The 18638-nt window shown below is 45.3% G+C and overlaps 1 protein-coding gene across 3 annotated transcripts in view; it reads left to right on the top strand.

The window, feature by feature from the left end:
• LOC119401833 (PHD finger protein 1) overlaps positions 1-18638 on the top strand; it is a 129950-nt gene that overhangs the window by 58758 nt on the left and 52554 nt on the right. For all 3 annotated transcript variants that reach the window (XM_049417601.1, XM_049417604.1, XM_049417599.1), the window contains exons 4-5: positions 14115-14244; positions 14415-14556. In XM_049417601.1, the coding sequence (XP_049273558.1) occupies positions 14115-14244; positions 14415-14556 (272 nt within the window). The remainder of the gene's footprint in view (positions 1-14114; positions 14245-14414; positions 14557-18638) is intronic.

Genomic DNA, 18638 nt, shown 5'->3' with positions numbered 1-18638 from the left:
TTACTGCTGCTAGTTTGATTACTAGTGATTTATTGTAGGCCGACTTCCATACGTCATCGGGATCACTTCGAAAATGTCCCACTCGTGGCGCTCATCATGTGATACATTAGCTTAATTTTTCGGTAAGTAGGGCACTGCTGTTTGATAATATTGCCGTTTTAGAAGTGGTCATACATTGGGCTTCACTCTGGACCATAAAATTTGTTATTTGCCTTAGTGTCCCTTTAAGAGAGAGAAAATAGACAACCACCCGTTTGTAGCACGAAGCACAAGGAAATCCATACGGATTCTCAGAAATAAAGCCTCTTAGTTGCCGAAAATTCGTCCTGGTCCGGGGATCGAACCCGGGACCAACCCTATCCGGGGCGGTCCGCGCTACCAATTGAGCTAACCAGGAAGCTAGCTAGCAATTGGCAGCGCGAGGGCGAATCCATCGACAACTCGAAGCAGCGTGGACACGTATTGCAATCAGTTCTGCGGAACCCGCAAGGTGGCGGAAGGGTTAAGAAAGGGAAAATAGACAACCACCCGTTTGTAGCACGAAGCCACAAGGAATCCATACGGATTTCTCAGAAATAAAGCCTCTTAGTTGCCGAAAAATTCGTCCTGGTCCGGGGATCGAACCCGGGACCAACGCCTATCCGGGGCGGTCGCTCTACCAATTGAGCTAACCAGGAAGCTAGCAATTGGCAGCGCAAGGGCGAATCCATCGACAACTCGAAGCAACTGGACACGTATTGCAAATCAGTTCTGCGGAAACCCGCAAGTGGCGGAAGGGTTAAGAAGAGAAAAATAGACAACCACCCGTTTGTAGCACGAAGCCACAAGGAAATCCATACGGATTTCTCAGAAATAAAGCTTCTTAGTTGCCGAAAATTCGTCCTGGTCCGGGGATCGAACCCAGGACCAACACCTATCCGGGGCGGTCGCTCTACCAATTGAGCTACCAGGAAGCTAGCAATTGGCAGCGCGAGGGCGAATCCATCGACAACTCGAAGCAACTGGACACGTATTGCAAATCAGTTCTGCGGAAACCCGCAAGGTGGCGGAAGGGTTAAGAGAGAGAAAATAGGCAACCACCCCCCGTTTGTAGCACGAAGCCACAAGGAAATCCATACGGATTTCTCAAATAAAGCCTCTTAGTTGCCGAAAAATTCGTCCTGATCCGGGGATCGAACCCGGACCAACACCTATCCGGGCGGTCGCTCCCAATTGAGCTAACCAGGAAGCTAGCAGTTGGCAGCGCGAGGGCGAATCCATCGACAACTTGAAGCAACTGGACACATATTGCAAATCAGTTCTGCGGAAGCCTGCAAGGTGGCGGAAGGGTTAAGAGAGAGAAAATAGACAACCACCCGTTTGTAGCACGAAGCCACGAGGAAATCCATACGGATTTCTCAGAAATAAAGCCTCTTAGTTGCCGAAAAATTCGTCCTGGTCCGGGGATCGAACCAGGGACCAACGCCTATCTGGGGCGGTCGCTCTAACCAATTGAGCTAACCAGGAAGCTAGCAATTGGCAGCGCGGGGCGAATCCATCGACAACTCGAAGCAACTGGACACGTATTGCAAATCAGTTCTGCGGAAACCCGCAAGGTGGCGGAAGGTTAAGAGAGAGAAAATAGACACACCACCCGTTTGTAGCAGCACGAAGCCACAAGGAATCCATACGGATTTCTAGAAATAAGCCTCTTATTTGCCGAAAAAATACTTTTTTGCATAACACCGCAGTACTGCAGCGAAAGTAACGACAGAAGTGCTTTGACGCGATGGATCGAGGCCACAATTTACAGAACCACGGTCCTGTGTTATGATTTCGTTATCGCGGAGGTGTTGGGGACGTTTTTTTTTGGAAATTTACGGCCGTGCCCGCACAAGTCATGCATGTTGACGTTGTGAGGCCTGACTCCTTCGCCAAGACGGTTCTCGCCTTCTTTCAGTCCTCGTCCACCTTTCATAGGATGTCTGATGCACGGGCAGGTTACGTGTAACACAGTACAACGACCGCAGCCACGTCGAGGCATTATAAAAAAAAGCAATGGCGCTAATGTCCTCTGTAATCTCAACGCGAAGGCACACGGAGGCACATAAGAGCCTCAAAGATTCGCGCACACAATCTCGGAGGCCGTGACCCGTACCTGAAGGTTTATTCTGACACGGAAGCGAAGGTGTTTTTCTTACACCATGATTCTGACGATTTGGCGCTGCGGCGCGCAATGCCCACGCTTGCATTCCCGCGCTCAGCACGTGCTTGGCGCGTCTTCCGCGACAGCGCGGACAGCACCTCTTCGTACCTGGGCGGTAGCTTACGTTCGTCATCAAACGTCGCTGTGTGAAATCGTTGCGAAACAACCGTACTCCATTACATTGCAGGCAATAGGCCTTGGCCAGGACCACGAAAAATTCGTATCACCACCGAAATTCGTGAGCTGTGATCGTGTCACCGAGGTTTCACTGTATTGAACATTGCTTGGTGATTTGGCGGAGGAGGCTCGGAGTGAGAATTGCAGTTAGATGAAGTGCTAGTCAGTTGCTGTCCAGTGATACTTAGTCAGTGGCTACTTTTTATTTGTTAAGTCTGTTTCTGCTTTGCAAGGTCTTTATGCTCTACAAGTTATTTTCTTATATGCAACAAGTAGTTGCCACCTTATCCTTCAGCTTTGTCTCTCAGTAAATGGAACTCCTGTAAAGTAAAACACCTCCTTGGTGCCTGCGGGTCCTCTAGAAAGAGTCCGCTGTAGTTTATTTTCGTTTTCATACGGCGAAGACATTTCAATGAGTATGCGGGAGTGTGCATCTTGCAATCATAAAGGTGGCAGTACGTGAATATTGGTTACTACCAGTGGCAGTAGTGAGTGTGACAACGTCGGATCTCTGAATTTATTTCTGACAATGAAGCATGCGCACCAGCCTGGGAGCTGTGATGCTGTTTTTTGGCAACGGGTTTGTCTTTTCTGCTTTTTGATGGCTTTGGTTTGGGGCTGATTGAGATGTAGTAGAGATACTGGACACATGGTGCTTCTTGTTTGCGTTGTCCTTATAGTGTCTGGTGGATATTCTGTGTCCCCAGACCAGCAGAGGGTGATATTTTACCTGTTTGCATAATTGCTGCACTTACTTGAAAGAGGCTGTTCCCACTAGGCGAAAAATGTTTGTTAGTACATGCCGCCTCTAAGTAAGCTAGGCCACTGAAACTTTAACGGACTGTAGGCAGTATAAGCTCGTATGGGACCCTGACATAATTTTCAACTGTATGACTTGTCTACAAGGCTAATCTGAAACTGAAATTCACTGCAATACCCCTTTGTAGTATGACCACATTGTTTATTCAAGAAAGTGTTGCATGCTTGTCTAATAAGGCCTTCTTGCTTTTTGTAGGTGGGGAAAAGATAAACGCATAACAGCCATGACATGGATGAACAGGTACATGGAGTGAATGCAGATTCTGTTTTTATAGATGTGACTGTGCAACAGCGTTTATGTAAATTTCACCCTGTTCTCACTTTGTAAACTGGCATATGAGGCTTGTGATATTTCTTCTATTAGACATGTGAAAAGCATAATTTCAAAAGCTATTCACTGTAATGTCAAGGTAAAACAGTTTTTGGTATTCTTTAGTATTTCGTTAGCATTTTTAAGTTTAGGGCCTCCTGCAGGGACCTATTGCAAATTTTTGTCATGCACTGGAAATCGTTGGGTGCTGTCTAGTGAGTTTTCATCACATTTTTTTTACCTAATTATTAAGTGGGATAGGATAAATTAAAAGATTTCTTGCTGGGCTGCTGGAAGGCAAGCTTCACTACTAATGCAGGCCTACCATCCTTTTGCCATACGGCCTTGTGGAATGTGTGTATTTGTGGAACTGTAAGAAGGGAAAACAGTGCTGAATTTTGGACAACACAAAGGAAGACGATGACGACAGCGCCTGTCGTCTGTCTGTCTTTGTGTTTCGTCCAAAATTCAGCGCCGTTTTCCCTTATTTGCACAATAAACCAACTTGCCCAACCCTTACTCCTAGCAAGGAACTATAACGGTTGGGGCCAAGGCGAGTCTTTAGTGTGGGGCATGAAGCAGGGGCCTCCAGACTTTTGACCAGAGGGCTGGACTGGCGACGTACAGGGGTGTCAAGGGCAAGAAAATAATGAACTAAGTAGAAGCTAATGAAAATAAATTAAGCAATGGTTTTGTGTGGGAATAAAATTTTTTCAAGTAGATGACCTTGCTTTTTCAATGAACTTATTTTAATAGATGAACATACTGCTTTGTATAACGTTAAGAAATTGCATAAAGTGTCTATTTTAAAAGTTCTAATTTTGTTCATACTGGCAAGCCTGCATGGGGTACCTATATTAACTTGAAGTAGTATTAAACAATTGGTGGTCATAAACAAGCTTGTTAGCATTTTCCACAAGCACAATTCCTTTTATTTTGTTTACCTGCTTCACAGTAATTATACCCAATCATGCTTACTTAGAAAGGTAGCAGTTGCTAATAGCAGTGTATGGTTTAATTTCTTCAAGGTGCAGAGGACGTAAAGCATCGTCACAGATAATCATGAGGTGAGAAATTACGATTTTTGCTTGTGTTGTAATGGTAAGGTGTTGTTTGCAAAAAAAAATTACACCATCTCCCACTAAAGGGAACCATGTGGGGATGTGAAGCAGCGCTAGGTGTCACTTGTGTTTCCATTGTGTCGATTTGTATGTTTCATTTGTGTGGTGGAGTTGTGTATATGTTGGGTACACTTTTGTTACCTCCCCCCCCTGGGCTTCAGGCTTCGCGTTGCGTCGCAGCTTTAGATTCGCTTGCCGGCGTTGCCGTTAACGTCCAGCTTCGCGAGCCTCCATAGCTGCCGTTGCGAAGGAGAGTGCAACGCTGAGCGAGCTGAGCGCCAACATTATCTACGAGCGCACAGCTGTGGCGGAGAGAGAGAAACGGGAGAGGAGAGTTGGCGCATGCGCAGTGGGGAGCGGACACGTGAGGGAAGGACTGGACACAGCCCCGAGCAAAAGCTGCTTACCATCTAAAATGGATTGTGAATTGCAATTGTACATGTAAACATCTCTCCCATGTGCATTCATCATGAACATGCTTCAGTTATGTAAAAGCAGCGGTGTGGTGGTAGGAGTCATACCGTTGTGTGTCTTCTTGTCTTCGTTTCATTGCGCTACACATACTCCGTATATATCAAGACATGTACCAACTCACCCATAAACGGATCCTTCTAGAACAAATTCTTCTACATTGGGCTCTTTCCTGTCTCACGAAAGGGGGAAAAATAAAAAAAGAACAGCGCCAGTCTGTCGTTTGTGTGTCTTCTCTTGTCTTTGTTTCATTGCGCTGTACATACTCCGTACTAATCACAATTCTAGCATTGTGTCTATTATGTATAGGCGCATTTTGAATTTATTGGACTTGAATTTGTGACAGGGAAGGAAAATTCTTGCATTGTAAGCCCTATACTCATGGACAACTTTTCTGGCAATGGAGGAAAAGCTAAAGGGGTGGAGCTTCTGCACATTTCGTACTTCTGTGGAAAGGGATGTTTTCGTAACATGGGCATTCCGGCCGTGGTCGCGGCATTTTCGATGGAGGCAAAAATGCTTGAGGCCTGTGTACTTACTTAGATTTAGGTGCACGTTAAAAAACCCCAGGTGGTCGAAATTTCCGGAGCCCTCTGCTACGGCATCTCTCATAATCATATTGTGGTTTTGGAACGTTAAACCCCAATAATTACATTATTATTATTATTATTATTATTATTATTATTATTATTACGTCCGTGACATAGGCATTGCATACCATTTGCTTTGTCGACTCGGACAGCCATTTGTGAGTGGCGTTCGTCACAAGTTTTTTGAGCTGAGTAAAGAGGAGCCAGAATGTGATGGAGGCTCACCTGGATATGCAGACATCATTTAGCCTTTCAGGTACACATGCCTCAAATGTGCGACATTCTCACATTTGCAAAAACGTGAAATGACTATGCATAAAGTGAAACAAATATAAATATCTCACTGGCGTGTGCTGCGTCCTCTTTTAAGGGGGGAGTGTGTTTTATGAACTTCATTAAGGCCTCCTTTACTGAATTTAATGAAGCAGTGCAGTCATGGTCAGTTTTGAAAACAAATAAAGCTAATTTTGAAATTCATGTAACAGCAGATACAGCATAGACCGCTTATAACGTAAGTCACCGGAGTCGCGAATATCCGCACTATAAGCGGTACCGCCGCACTATAACCAAAACAACATTTTTGAAAGGCTGCACGTGTACAAAACATGACCAACTGGCAGGCGCGCGATTCCGACTATCGCGGCATGCGACTGGGGCGTAAGTTTGCATCTGCTTACATTTGAAAATGTTGAACTGTTAGCGTCCGCGGACCTGCGGTGCCGACATAACGAACGCGGAAAAATGCGCCGTCACTAGAAGTCGCCGCGGTAACACCTTGCGCGTCCGCGATGTCGAAAACGGTGGCGACCACAAACCACCACTCGAGTGTTTCACACGCACGCCCGCGTTTTCGTAAAGATGTAAGTCACCCCTTCTAAATGCAACAATTGCAAAATGTTCATTGACTCGGCACCAAACCGCAACTTCTGTAGTCCGCGGCCGCCGACATGGCAGCTAGCGCTCGTTAGGCCTAGCGTGCGCGTTGCAACTTGGCATGCCACCGCGAGAAGCTTGCCCTAGGCAACACGGAGATCGGGAGTAGAAGAGATCGCACTCGCGAGCTAAACCGAGGGCATCACGCGCGAAACGAAGTTTCGGTTCGCGATCGGGAGAACAGCCGCGGCAGCTATCCTGAAAAAGTCTTTCAAGCTTGTAAGTCCGCCTGTTGGTGGCAAAGGCGAAAGCTCAATCGCGTCTCAAAGCATAGTTACTTGCAGGGGAATCGAGGTTGCACGCGCGATATCTGCGCTCTACGACGAAGCAACGACGAAGCGCGCATCTCAAGCGGCCGAAGGGGGCAAAGGCTTCGTCGGCCGCGCAACCGCTCCCCCTCCTCACACCACGCACCTGCGCCGGGCTGCTGTCCCCCACAGCCATCCCCTTTTTTTTTCTCCCCCCGCTCCTTGTTCGTTCGTTCCGCGTCCCCTCCTCCTTTGTAATGCCGTCGTCGCTCTCTCTCCCCCCGCCGGCGCATCTCCGCTGAAAGCACGCTCGCACCCTCGCATCTCTGAGAATGTTCCGGCAGCCGCATTATAACCGGTCTTTCATCTCGGGGTCTGCACAATAAGCGGTATGCGTATACATGGAGTTCTATGGGAGAGCAAACGGGAGTCAGGAAAAACCGCATTATAGCCGGTACTGCACTGTAAGCGTTATAAGTAGGGGTGTGCGAATATCAATTTTCGAATACGAATCGAATACGAATATCCACCTTCGAATATCGAATCGAATATCGAATATCAAAGGAAAAATGCCTCCACAGTAACGATATTTTATTTAACATGTAGCTATTCGAAAAAAAACATTAACAGCCTGACTGGCAACACAACATACACTGCTATCTCCAGAACACAATGTCCAGGCTAGTACAATGCACATCACAACACAAGCAAATATCACGGCACAATGAAAGTAATGATTACATGTTATCATGAAGAAATATGAGTTGCTCCACATGATCAGCAGCAGGCGCTCCCTTGTAACAGAGACAACCCCCCCCCCCCCCCCTGCCACTGAAAAGGCACGTTCGCTTGAAACAGAAGTGGCTGGTATAGGGAGGTACATGGGGCAAAGCTTTGCCAGATGGGGTATCTGAAGGTGCCTACAGTCCGCCACCCAGTCACATGGGTCACTGTCTTTCTTCAGAAGTGGTCCCGCATAGTGAACGAGTGGTAGTGCGGCATGTTACGGCCGCATAATATTGAAAATGTACGGTACATGATCGCCAACAGCGCTGCACGTCGGAGATGCACCAGCAATAAACTCATACGTATTGGGGCGCTCGTCGCAGCAGATATCGTGCCTCAGTGTACTTACGATGTTTATCGCTCCTCTCGGCAACGTTTTTAGCGATACGAACGCAGCAGAAATGTGGAAGACGAGTTATTTTATGCATGATATCGATCGCATATTCGAATTTTCGAATATCGGAGTTATAGAATATTTGAAACTTTTCAAATACAACGATTTTCGAATCGAATACGAATATTTCGAATGTAATATTCGACGAATATTCGGAACTTTCGAATATTCGCCACACCCTAGGTTATAAGTGGTCTGAGCTGACTAAAATATTTTGTTAGATGGTCAGTAGCCACCAGGGATATAACCTGCATGCTTACTGCTGCAGCATTCAGCAGTAGGATGGCATGAAAGAGCCTATATTTGGTGCTTTTTTTTTTCAGTCAGAATATAGCGTGTCTTTGTGTTAAATTACTATCATGGCTGAAATATTAAACCAAGGTGTCAGAAACCTGGTCAGTACTTGTGGCAATGCCTGTGTGTTACAAAAACACCATTAAACAAAACTTACTTTTTCCACAATCTTTCATTTCTAAGGACCAGTGTCCCCTCTTAAGTAGCTTCCTGTAGAACATCAAGTAATGTTATTTTTTAAGTAGAAAACACGAGTGCATTGTGGGACTGCATTCATTAGCACAATTTGGCTCTGTAGCCTTCGCCTCATTGCTAAGAAATGTTGTTGGCAAGTGTAATTGCACGTTTTAGACAAACCCATTTGTTCAGTTTTGCTATATGGCAATTCCAGGGGCATAGCCAGGATTTTATTTCAGGAAGTGGCATGTACATTTGTGTGTGTGTTTGTATCTACATACTTATGTACATGTAATGGACATGTACGCAACAAACTAAATATATTCGGGTTGAAAGGGTTAGCTGGGCTTTAGAGGCTTGCAATGGGGTTCGTTGGACTAACCCCCCCCCCCCCCCCCCCCCCCCCCCCCATGCAAGACTCTTAAGAGGTGGCATCCATTGTTACTAGCTAATGTGTGGGGGCAAGGATGGATTATAAAAGCAGTTGGCACAGAATAATTATTGGTTTGTGGTCAAAGGACAATTCATTAAGATTTATGCTGTTTAATTACTTGATTCAGGTAAAGCAGACACATTCGAGCTCTTTGAGATCTGTTTGTATTTTAACCCCTAGAGGGGTTTTCGCCGTACATGTACGGCAGAAGCTTCCTGGTACCAAAAACGGTTTTCGTCGTGCATGCACGGCATAGCGTTTATTTTTAAAACGCACGCTCTTTTCGGTCATTTCTTTTGCTTGGCCTGTGCTGCCACACTTCGGCAATACGTGGAATTTTTTTCATGCGCCAATGTCTCTCCGTTGTATTTTATTTTTTTTTTTGCTTCCCAAAACGGCGCGCCAGCTATCGCTTGCCCATCCGAGCGCATTCGCGATGCAGCTAGTTTAAAGTGCGCGCCTTTTCGATCATTTCTCTAGCTTTGCATGTGCAGCCACGCTTCGGGAATACGTGGAATTTTTTTCATGCGCCGATGTGTCTCCGTTGTTGCTTTCTTTTATGCTTCGCAAAACGGCGTGCCGCGCGCCGGCTATCGCTTGCGCAACCGAGCGCACCCGCTGCGCGGTTGAATTCAAACGCGTGCCTTCTTCGATCATTTCTGTTGCTTGAAATGTGCTGCCACCTATTCTGGGAAATACATGGAATTTTTTTAATGCGCCGATGTCTCTCCGTCTTCCTTTTTTTTCCTTTCCAAGAGGCGCGGCGGCTTTCATTGCGCGTCAGAATGCGCCGCGCGGTCCCTAGATTTTTCCCTGGGAAAAATCTAGGGACTTTTAGTTGTCGCTTGCTTGCACCCGCGAAGCTGATGGCTGTTTGGTTTCTAATCTCTCAAAGGGTGACCGCTTGTTACTCTCTCGTTTATTGCTCCCCGGGGCGCGATTACATCTGTTTCGGTGCGGCGCTAAATTGCACAAACGACGCCGCCGTGATTGCGTTTCCTGTTTTGTGGTCTCGGAAAAACTAACGTCTTGTTGGCGATAAGGACGAAGGATTACTGTAGCCTTTTCACCGTTTTGCTTTCCGGACGGGTGCACAACCATAGAGTTTTCTTCCGTGCGCTCACTGACGGAGTTCGCTTACGCTATGGAAGCGCGCGCCGATTGCTCTGCTGCTGGTGAGTCGAGCAGCGATTCTTCCAATGCGGACTATTCCCCAAGTGCCGAATCAGAATCTGATTCATTGGATTTCAGTTTGTTAGACCAGGATTTTTTGACGAGTTCAGACTCCGATGACGATCAAGGAGCGACATCTGAAAAGCATGCGCGGCGAGCCATGCTTCAAAGACTAGAACACGCTGAAAAGATTTTAGTAGAGGTGTGCGAATATTCGAAATTTCGAATATTTTTCTAATAGTGTTTGCTATTCGATTTGATTCACACTGAAATTTTACTATTCGAGCTATTCGAACTTCCCAAAGACCAATGCAGTCAACGTCCGGTTGAAAGTGACCCCTTCAGATTTACAATATGCTTCACCTCATCACACTCTCGTATTGCGGCAAAGCTGCCTTTCAAGGTCCGTGACGGTCAAACTTAGCCAAAAGACAGTCAACGTCCGTTTGGAAGTGGTCCCTAGATTTCCAGTCTGCTTCACCTCATCACACCCCCGTATTGCGGCAAAGCTGCCTTTCAAGCTCCGCTACGGTCGCAAATGTATCAACTCAAGAAAACGCTGGTTCCAATATGGAGATGAAAGATGTTTCAGAGTTGGGGGCTCAATTAATGCTGTTTTGGACCTAAAATTTGGGCAGGAAGTCCAAAAAATCGGATGCCAAAGCTTTTTAGCATCCAAAATTTCAGATGTTCTTATATATCGACGTCTACGAGGCAGATTTGGAACTCCGGACTTGAAGGGAGCACACCCTTGTCCGCCACATCAGTTGGCCTTCCACAGCAGTTCAAAGAGAAGGAGAGGCTGAGGAAATGGCATCTCTGCCTATCACGTGTAAAGTGTTGTCGGCGACACTTTGGTTGCACCAAATCATGTACATAAATACAATTCGGCCTCTACATTGCCTCACTCTTGATAAGAAAGACAACTATGAAATATGACCCCACCAGCACTTCATCAACCTAGCGAAAAGGAACACTTTCATGTTGCGATCTCACAAGAACATACTTAGGGATTCTCTGAAACCTTTTCTGTAATTTCACTTCGAATTATTCGAAAAATGTTTGAGAAATGTTCGAAAATTATTCGAAATTATTCGATTCGATTCGCACTCAGTCTTTATTATTCGAATTCGCTTCGCACCCAAAATTTTGCTATTCACACAGCTCTAGTTTTTAGTGTTACAACACGAACATTTTTAACCTGAAAAGTACCCTGGTGAGCTTATTTTTGTGTCTGCGAGCTATGTTTAATGCAATGCATAATTTTTATTTATAAAAAACAGTTAAGGTTCTTTTTTTTTTTTAAGATTTTGCTTGATTTTACTACGAATAAACCATGTGTATGTAGCAACAAAAATGATTTTTTTTGTCACTTTACGGTCACGAAAAAAGCTTTAGACTATCTTTTTCTTAAATAGAATCATCTGAAGAATTTATTTCAGCAATAAAAAAATTACACATTTTTGGACTGGATTTCGCGAAAAAATTCGACCCTCAAAGGGTTAAGGGTGGAAGTGCTGCGCAAATGGCGCCTCGTTGCACCAATCCGCTTCTGCTGCGCCATCCTGCTCCAAAACTCATTATTGCACCGAAACTGCCCCAAGCGGTCCTTGGCGCCTTCATGTGCCGCTGTCATCCGCGACGTGGCGTGCCCAAGCGAGCTCCTGTCATCATTATCACCTGACACGATCTCTGTGATGTTGGTGACGGCGCGAAGCAATCACAGTTTTGCCACAAGGGCGAAGCAATGAATGCGATAGCAACAAATTGTAATGTTATACGACGGGCTAGCAGCTAACTCTTTGGACCCGATCTCGTGTAACTCTACAAAACGCTGGTGTAAGGGAATACGGCAGCTTCAGGGAGCGAAGTGGTTTTCGTGTTGTCTGTCATCTCAACGCGAAGTAAACGGGCCGTTTGCATTGATGTCTGCCAAGATAACGCGCACGCGAGTGACCACGCTCTTATGGTCAAAGTCCACATTTGCTGCTCAAGCGACGCAACCCCCACCTCCCCGACGAAAGACGGCCGGGGCATTTCCTCTCTGCTTGAGCCATCGACTGCAGGCATTGCACATGGGGAGATCTTATCGCATGCACCCTTTGTGTCACGGAGTTGGCCGGATCATTTCATCTCTGCTTCGGCTGCGTTCGTCCCCAGTGATTGCGTGCTTTTACTCGCTCGTAAAACATGATGTGTGGGACGATGTCATCAATTCGGACTTTATACGGAACATGACGGCGACGGCAAAAACCCGCCGGAAATGTCCATATAATTGCTATTGCAATAAAAGTGAACATTTCAGTTCTCTCGTCTTGTCATTTGTGCATGTCAGCAGTTGTGTTTTGTCAATGTGAGCATTGAAAGAAAATTCTCTGAGGTGTAGTCAGGTTTAGCTATGCAGTGCATTGCCTATTTCTATTTTTCTTTTGGTTTTCATGTCGGCTTTCGCACTTTAATGACGTGAGCAATGCTTTTTTAATTTATTAATTTATTTTTATAGTCTCATTGGGTTTAGAATGAAGGTAAGTTTTATTAGACCATTTCTAGTCTTCAGTTCATGTCAGTTGTGGTGTTTTATTAACATGAACACTTTTAATTCTTCTAAGGTCTGGTCTTGTGTAGCTATCCAAAGCATTGCTTATCTCTGTTTTCTCTGAGTTATTCCTCTGTCAGCTGTGATATTTTAATGATGGGAACACACGCAGATATATAATAATTTGTGGTAAGTCTGCTCTGTTCATCAGTGTTAAATGTTTAGTAAAAACCACTGGATTTTGTTGTGTTTCCCAGGAATAAAATATTTCAATTAATAATGACGTTTGACCCCAGAAATTTGCTCCAAAACATGCCTTTTGGTCCTCTAAAGCTGCTCCAAAACACCCCTTTTACCGCTCCAAAGCTGTTCCAAAACAGCACTGTTTTTGCTTCCTGAGCGGCTTCAAAAGACTGAAGCCCGCTTCCAGCCCTGATTGTTGGTACTGCTGTCACCATGTCTTGAATTTGTACTGTTGAAGCACTCGGCACTGGAACCATTGTATATCGTGATTGTTGGAATCCTCATAAGTACATAGCTTTATATTTTTATATGTCCATATATATGACTATTAGTGGGATGTAGTTAATATTTCTGTACCCAGAAAAGAATGTGAACTGCATGAAGATGCCATAGCCAAAAATGTAATGCAACCTTACCCTGCATTATCTGATTTTGATCCCTGGAAAAGCAGGGACAGCTAACTTGCAGAGTACCTTCTTTGCAATCCTAAATATGGAGCCACACCCAATTACACTTGTTTTAAGGTTTACATATTATAAGAGGCTTTATTTCTGAGAAATCCGTATGGATTTCCTTGTGGCTTCGTGCTACAAACGGGTGGTTGTCTATTTTCCCTTTCTTAACCCTTCCGCCACCTTGCGGGTTTCCGCAGAACTGATTTGCAATATGTGTCCAGTTGCTTCGAGTTGTCGATGAATTCGCCCTCGCGCTGCCAATTGCTAGCTTCCTGGTTAGCTCAATTGGTAGAGCGACCGCCCCGGATAGGCGTTGGTCCCGGGTTCGATCCCCGGACCAGGACGAATTTTTCGGCAACTAAGAGGCTTTATTTCTGAGAAATCCGTATGGATTTCCTTGTGGCTTCGTGCTACAAACGGGTGGTTGTCTATTTTCCCTTTCTTAACATATTTATAAGATATGTGATTTTTACGGTTTCCGCATGGTTGTCATAACGCCATTACATTTACTGTGATTTATTTCGTACTGTTATTATTTAGGTAACATAGCCACCAGTCAGGCAAGACTACCTGACTGGCGACCATGTTAGGGCTGATTTCGTAATAGGTTGCTTTCTGGCTAGTCATCTTCTTATACATAATAACCATGATTTTATGTGGAATATTTCACAAGAAACATGCATGTTTTTATTAAAAAGAGCATATTAAGTGTTAGTTTTCTGCATTCAAAAAAAGGACTTCAATGTATGACAAATATTTTGATACGCAGTTGTCTGGTCATGCTCTTGGAAGCTCTGGTGAGCATGGTACTTTGGCCAAGGTGCGTCTCAATGGCAATGTCTTTCATAGTGGCCCCCCAGAAAAGATTGTCAATGGGAAGTGCTACAATCAACGTTCAGGTAAGTCCAATGATGTCTTTTTTTTTTTTTTCTAATGCACCAATATTCTGTCATGTGTTCTGAGGCATTTCTTTGCAAATACTGTATTTCCTTTTAGGACTTTTGTATACCCAGGTCAAAAGTTCCTGATGTCTTTGTTGATTTTCGAAGGTGGTCCATTGTTTTCATAGATCCTGGCGCCACATGTGCTGTTAACCCATCTTCTGACGAGTCTGACTGTGGTTCAAGACAATGACCTTGTCTGTAGCGTCTGCACCATGGGCGAGTCGGAACCTCCAAATGAGATTGTCATCTGTGACACTTGCAACAAAGGTGGGCAGTAACTCCAGTTTGTACTTGTGTAGGCAAGCTATCTGTGCACTTACAGCTTTGTCTGCTGCTTTGACTTTGTTGTTCGTGTGTAAAATTTTTTCTGCTCTTGTGCTTTATACAGGGCAGTGAGAAACGACTTCTTTGTTTCTGTAGTGATTGCAGGGAATTAGATACTTAATAACTTTTTGTTTATGTAGGAACCATGTAACACCAGCTGGTTTGTCACAAATGTGGCTAGTTTCTCTACGGTACTACAATTGAAACACATTACAAACACAGGTATAATGAATAATTGAATATAAAGGAATAGTAAATCTAAAAGATGGATGCTTATACTCTATTGAAACAGAGTACTGGTAAACGTCTCCGTAGCAAAGTTAGTAAAATCTGCAATTTGCTTTGTTGCCTTTAAATTCAACTTTTTATGCAGAGTGTGGACACCTATGGAATCTTCTTTACACAAAAGAGACAGGAAAAAAAATGTTGAGAACACCAATTTCAATGAAGTTAAAACGAAAATCTATTTGTTGAACTCAAGAGCCTGCGACCACGTTTACAGTTCAGTCTGCATTATGAAGTTCTCCTTACTCCGGCCATACAACACACTAAAGGTTGAAAGAAATGCAGGCTCAACAAACTGCGGTAGTCAATTTAATAAAGCTTTTACGCCCATGCCGCTGCTGCACTCTGCCATCATAACTCGCCCACAGCAGTATGACACTGAATACTATATGCACTGCTGCTTTCCACCCAGTTAGATAAAAGCTGTATGGAAGCCCATTGGACAACGCAAAACCAAAGAAAAAGCTTTGTTTCAATTGGAAGTGATATGACGATGTGAATTATGATAACTTCATTCATGGTTTCCTTAGTATTTTATGTTTTGTGACATCTCACGCACAATATGAATCGAGCAAGGTTCAGTATACAGTTAAACCTGGATATAATGAAATTGACAAGTTCCCGAAAAATTCGTTATAAACGGGTTTTTGTTATATCCAGTTTCAGCACGAAAATTCGGAAAATAAATGCACAAATTAAACGCAAAGGGAATTGAAGGCAGAGCTCACCAAAAACATTAATTTAGCGGCAAAAAACTGTGTATTTTGCTCTATTGCTTGTTTGAGAAGGGATGGCAATACTGAACGTTCATAAGGACATCAGTACAACGCTGCTCCGTCATCGTCTAGCCGTGGCCTCCGAGATTGGCTCCGGCAATGCGATGGTGTGCTGCCAGAGCCAAATTTGGAGGCCACGGTCTCTTGAACCCACGGTGCTCCACAAGAAGGTAAAGTGCGTGACGACGATGACGAGTCGACCTCTGAAGATCCATCGTGTCACCGTCATCGCAAACAAGTTCCCACCAGTGCCTAATCTGACATCTCCTCAGTAGTGACGACACAGTTGTCGGCATTAAAAAAAATCGCAAAAGCTGCACGTCATCAGGAGCTGCTTCATGCGCGCGGAGTGAAACCACGCATGCGCGCATGGTGTCGAAAACGAAGAGCAAACTCTATAGGCCTCCCAAGCTCAGCCAGGGGGCGCTGCGTCGCACTCGTTTCGCCGCCTTTCTTGCAAAAACCAGTCGCTCCTCTCCCCGCACCTGCCTTTTGACTGCACTGTCTCAGCACGTTCACACACCCTGCACACGCTGTTTTCTGCTCGCCGTGCACGTGCAGCTACACGTGTCGCTTGCTCTGAAGGTTCAGAAAGATCCCAGAGATGAAAAAAAACGTTTTCACGGTGGGAATCTCACCAGAGGAGGACGGTTGATCGACCACCTTTTCGGGACCGAGCAGGTCGTCAAGGACGATGCTGTTTGTGCGAGTGCTACGTGCGTGCCGATGCTGAACGGGCACATTTCTTTGACTTGAATAGGGAGATGACTGCGCGAGTTCTGTAATTATGTTACCGGTAAAACGCACATTCGTTGCGGCAGTCGTGTCTACTCGGAGCTCTCAGCAAACATCCAGCACGCTTTCGCGTGCGTTTTCTATTGATAACTTTTTGATTGCTTGGATGCCAAGTTTGTCGTGCGGCTTTAAATTTATTATGAGCTCAGTGTGAAAAGCATAAATTTACATCTGCCCTGTTGAGTCACTGGCTGCATCGCAATGCGCACTGTTCAGTTTCGTGGGACTTTCACTTTTGCCGAGGTTTGCATCGAATGATAACAATGTCGGATCGCAAGTTTAATGTCACCTTGGATTTTTTTAGAGCTCCCTTTGACAGCATAATGATACGCGCAAACAAAAAATAAATATTTCATGCCCACTTCGACCAAGCATGTTTCTTGCAGAGGCGTGTTTCATTTCGAATAATATCGACGCCTGATCACGCACGGTGTTCGTTTATTCGAATGTCGCTTTGGTTGTTTCGACAGCTTGCTTGGTCAGCATCATACTATACAGGGGCATAGCCAGGGGTGGGGGTATTCAAACCCTCCCCGAAAATTTTCATTTTGCTTGCAGTATGTGTACACGCGCACACGTGCGTGCATTTGTATACGCCTCTGATACTATACAATACCCACTGGGATCGCGCATGTTTATGATTATGCCGAGATTATGCTGAATTCGCGAAGCCATAGAAAATTTAATTGCCATGTTGGTTCTTTTTTCAGCTCGTTTCCAAAGCGGTAACTGTATATTGCCCGCGGCTCACGCGCATGCAAGGCTTTCTATTACGTGCCGAACGCATGCCATTATTACGAGGCACTCCGTGGTGGATTAATTCGGATTAATTTCGGCCACCTGGGGTTCTTTAACGTGTACGTAAATCTAAGTACGCCGGTGTTACTGCATTTCGCTCCCATCGAAATGCAGCTGCCGTATGCGTGAATCGAACCCATGACCACGATCTTAGCAGCGCAACACTTCACGGCGTGTCGCATGCAAGGCCAATATAAACGCTGAGTGCAAACATGCAGCTTAATTCTCTTTACAGGGAGCCGCGACGGGAAATGTACCGCAATCAGCTGAATTAAACACTTAGTACTCACGGTACGTTATTTAAACTGTGGTGTAATAAGCCCACATGTTCCGCTGCTGTCACATTACAAATGGTTGACTCGGAAAGCCAGCCCGCAATCTCGAAACGCACAGCGGCTGTCTATTTGTTGTAGCTTCGGTTCACAAACGCACTTCCCTTTCAAATGAGCACGATCATCGTGTTTCTCCCCGTTAATGGTTCGTAATACTGTGTACGACAAAAATTGCTTCAAGGTGACAAGACCACGAAATCATCGCGGCGAACTTCCATAATCCACTCTTGACGCCTCTGCTCCTCGCACTGCTTGCATTGGAAACAGTAGAACATGACAGGAAGTTTTCGGCTCTTCGTCATTTTTAAACTTTTGTGACAGGTCACAATGCAGCAGGACAGCATGTCTGCTTTCGAGTACGATGAAGGAACGGCACCCATAGCGTGAAAAATGCGAGATAAAAGCCCCGAGGAGCACGTTCTCCGCACGCGCAATGGGAAAACCAAGCAAGAGCGACCCGTCCGAGCTACCGGAGCTTTCCCCTCTCTCCGCTGGGGGGGCGGCGGACGGCGCTGTGTAAACTTGAGCGTTGGAGGCCTATATGCGACGTGAACTTGAAGCGTAACAACACGGCGCGTTTTCTTTCTTCCTTCCTTCCTCTTTTTTTTTTTTCGTCACCTGGTGTCATGTTAAAGGGACACTAAAGGCAAATATTAAGTCAACGTTGATTGTTGAAATAGCGGTCCAGAAACCTTATAGTGCTACTTTTGTGCCAAGGAAGTGCTTATTTTGAAATAAAATCGCGTTTTAGTGGTCCGCATCGCGTTAGCGCACTTCAAATCACCCGCTTGAAAGCTGTATTTCTTACGTCACTGTTGCCGTGCCCAACGTTGCCCGCCTTTACTGCGCGGCAGCGTGTACTGGCGGCGTGCACCGTTCAGGCATCCGGCAACATCACATGCATGTGACATTTTTGTCGAACTTTCTCTCAGGGCGACTTTCACGAGCGTGCGAAACACACGTGGCAGTACGCGTTACCAAAACTACCACTGAGACGCGACCACGTGAGCGAAGCAGGGCGCTGGGCGAAACGCAGTTC

Source organism: Rhipicephalus sanguineus, chromosome 1 (assembly GCF_013339695.2).
Source record: "Rhipicephalus sanguineus isolate Rsan-2018 chromosome 1, BIME_Rsan_1.4, whole genome shotgun sequence".
Classification (NCBI taxonomy): Eukaryota; Metazoa; Arthropoda; class Arachnida; order Ixodida; family Ixodidae; genus Rhipicephalus; species Rhipicephalus sanguineus.
The sequence above is the reverse complement of the archived record's forward strand: the minus strand, read 5'-3'. Positions and strand labels throughout refer to the sequence as shown.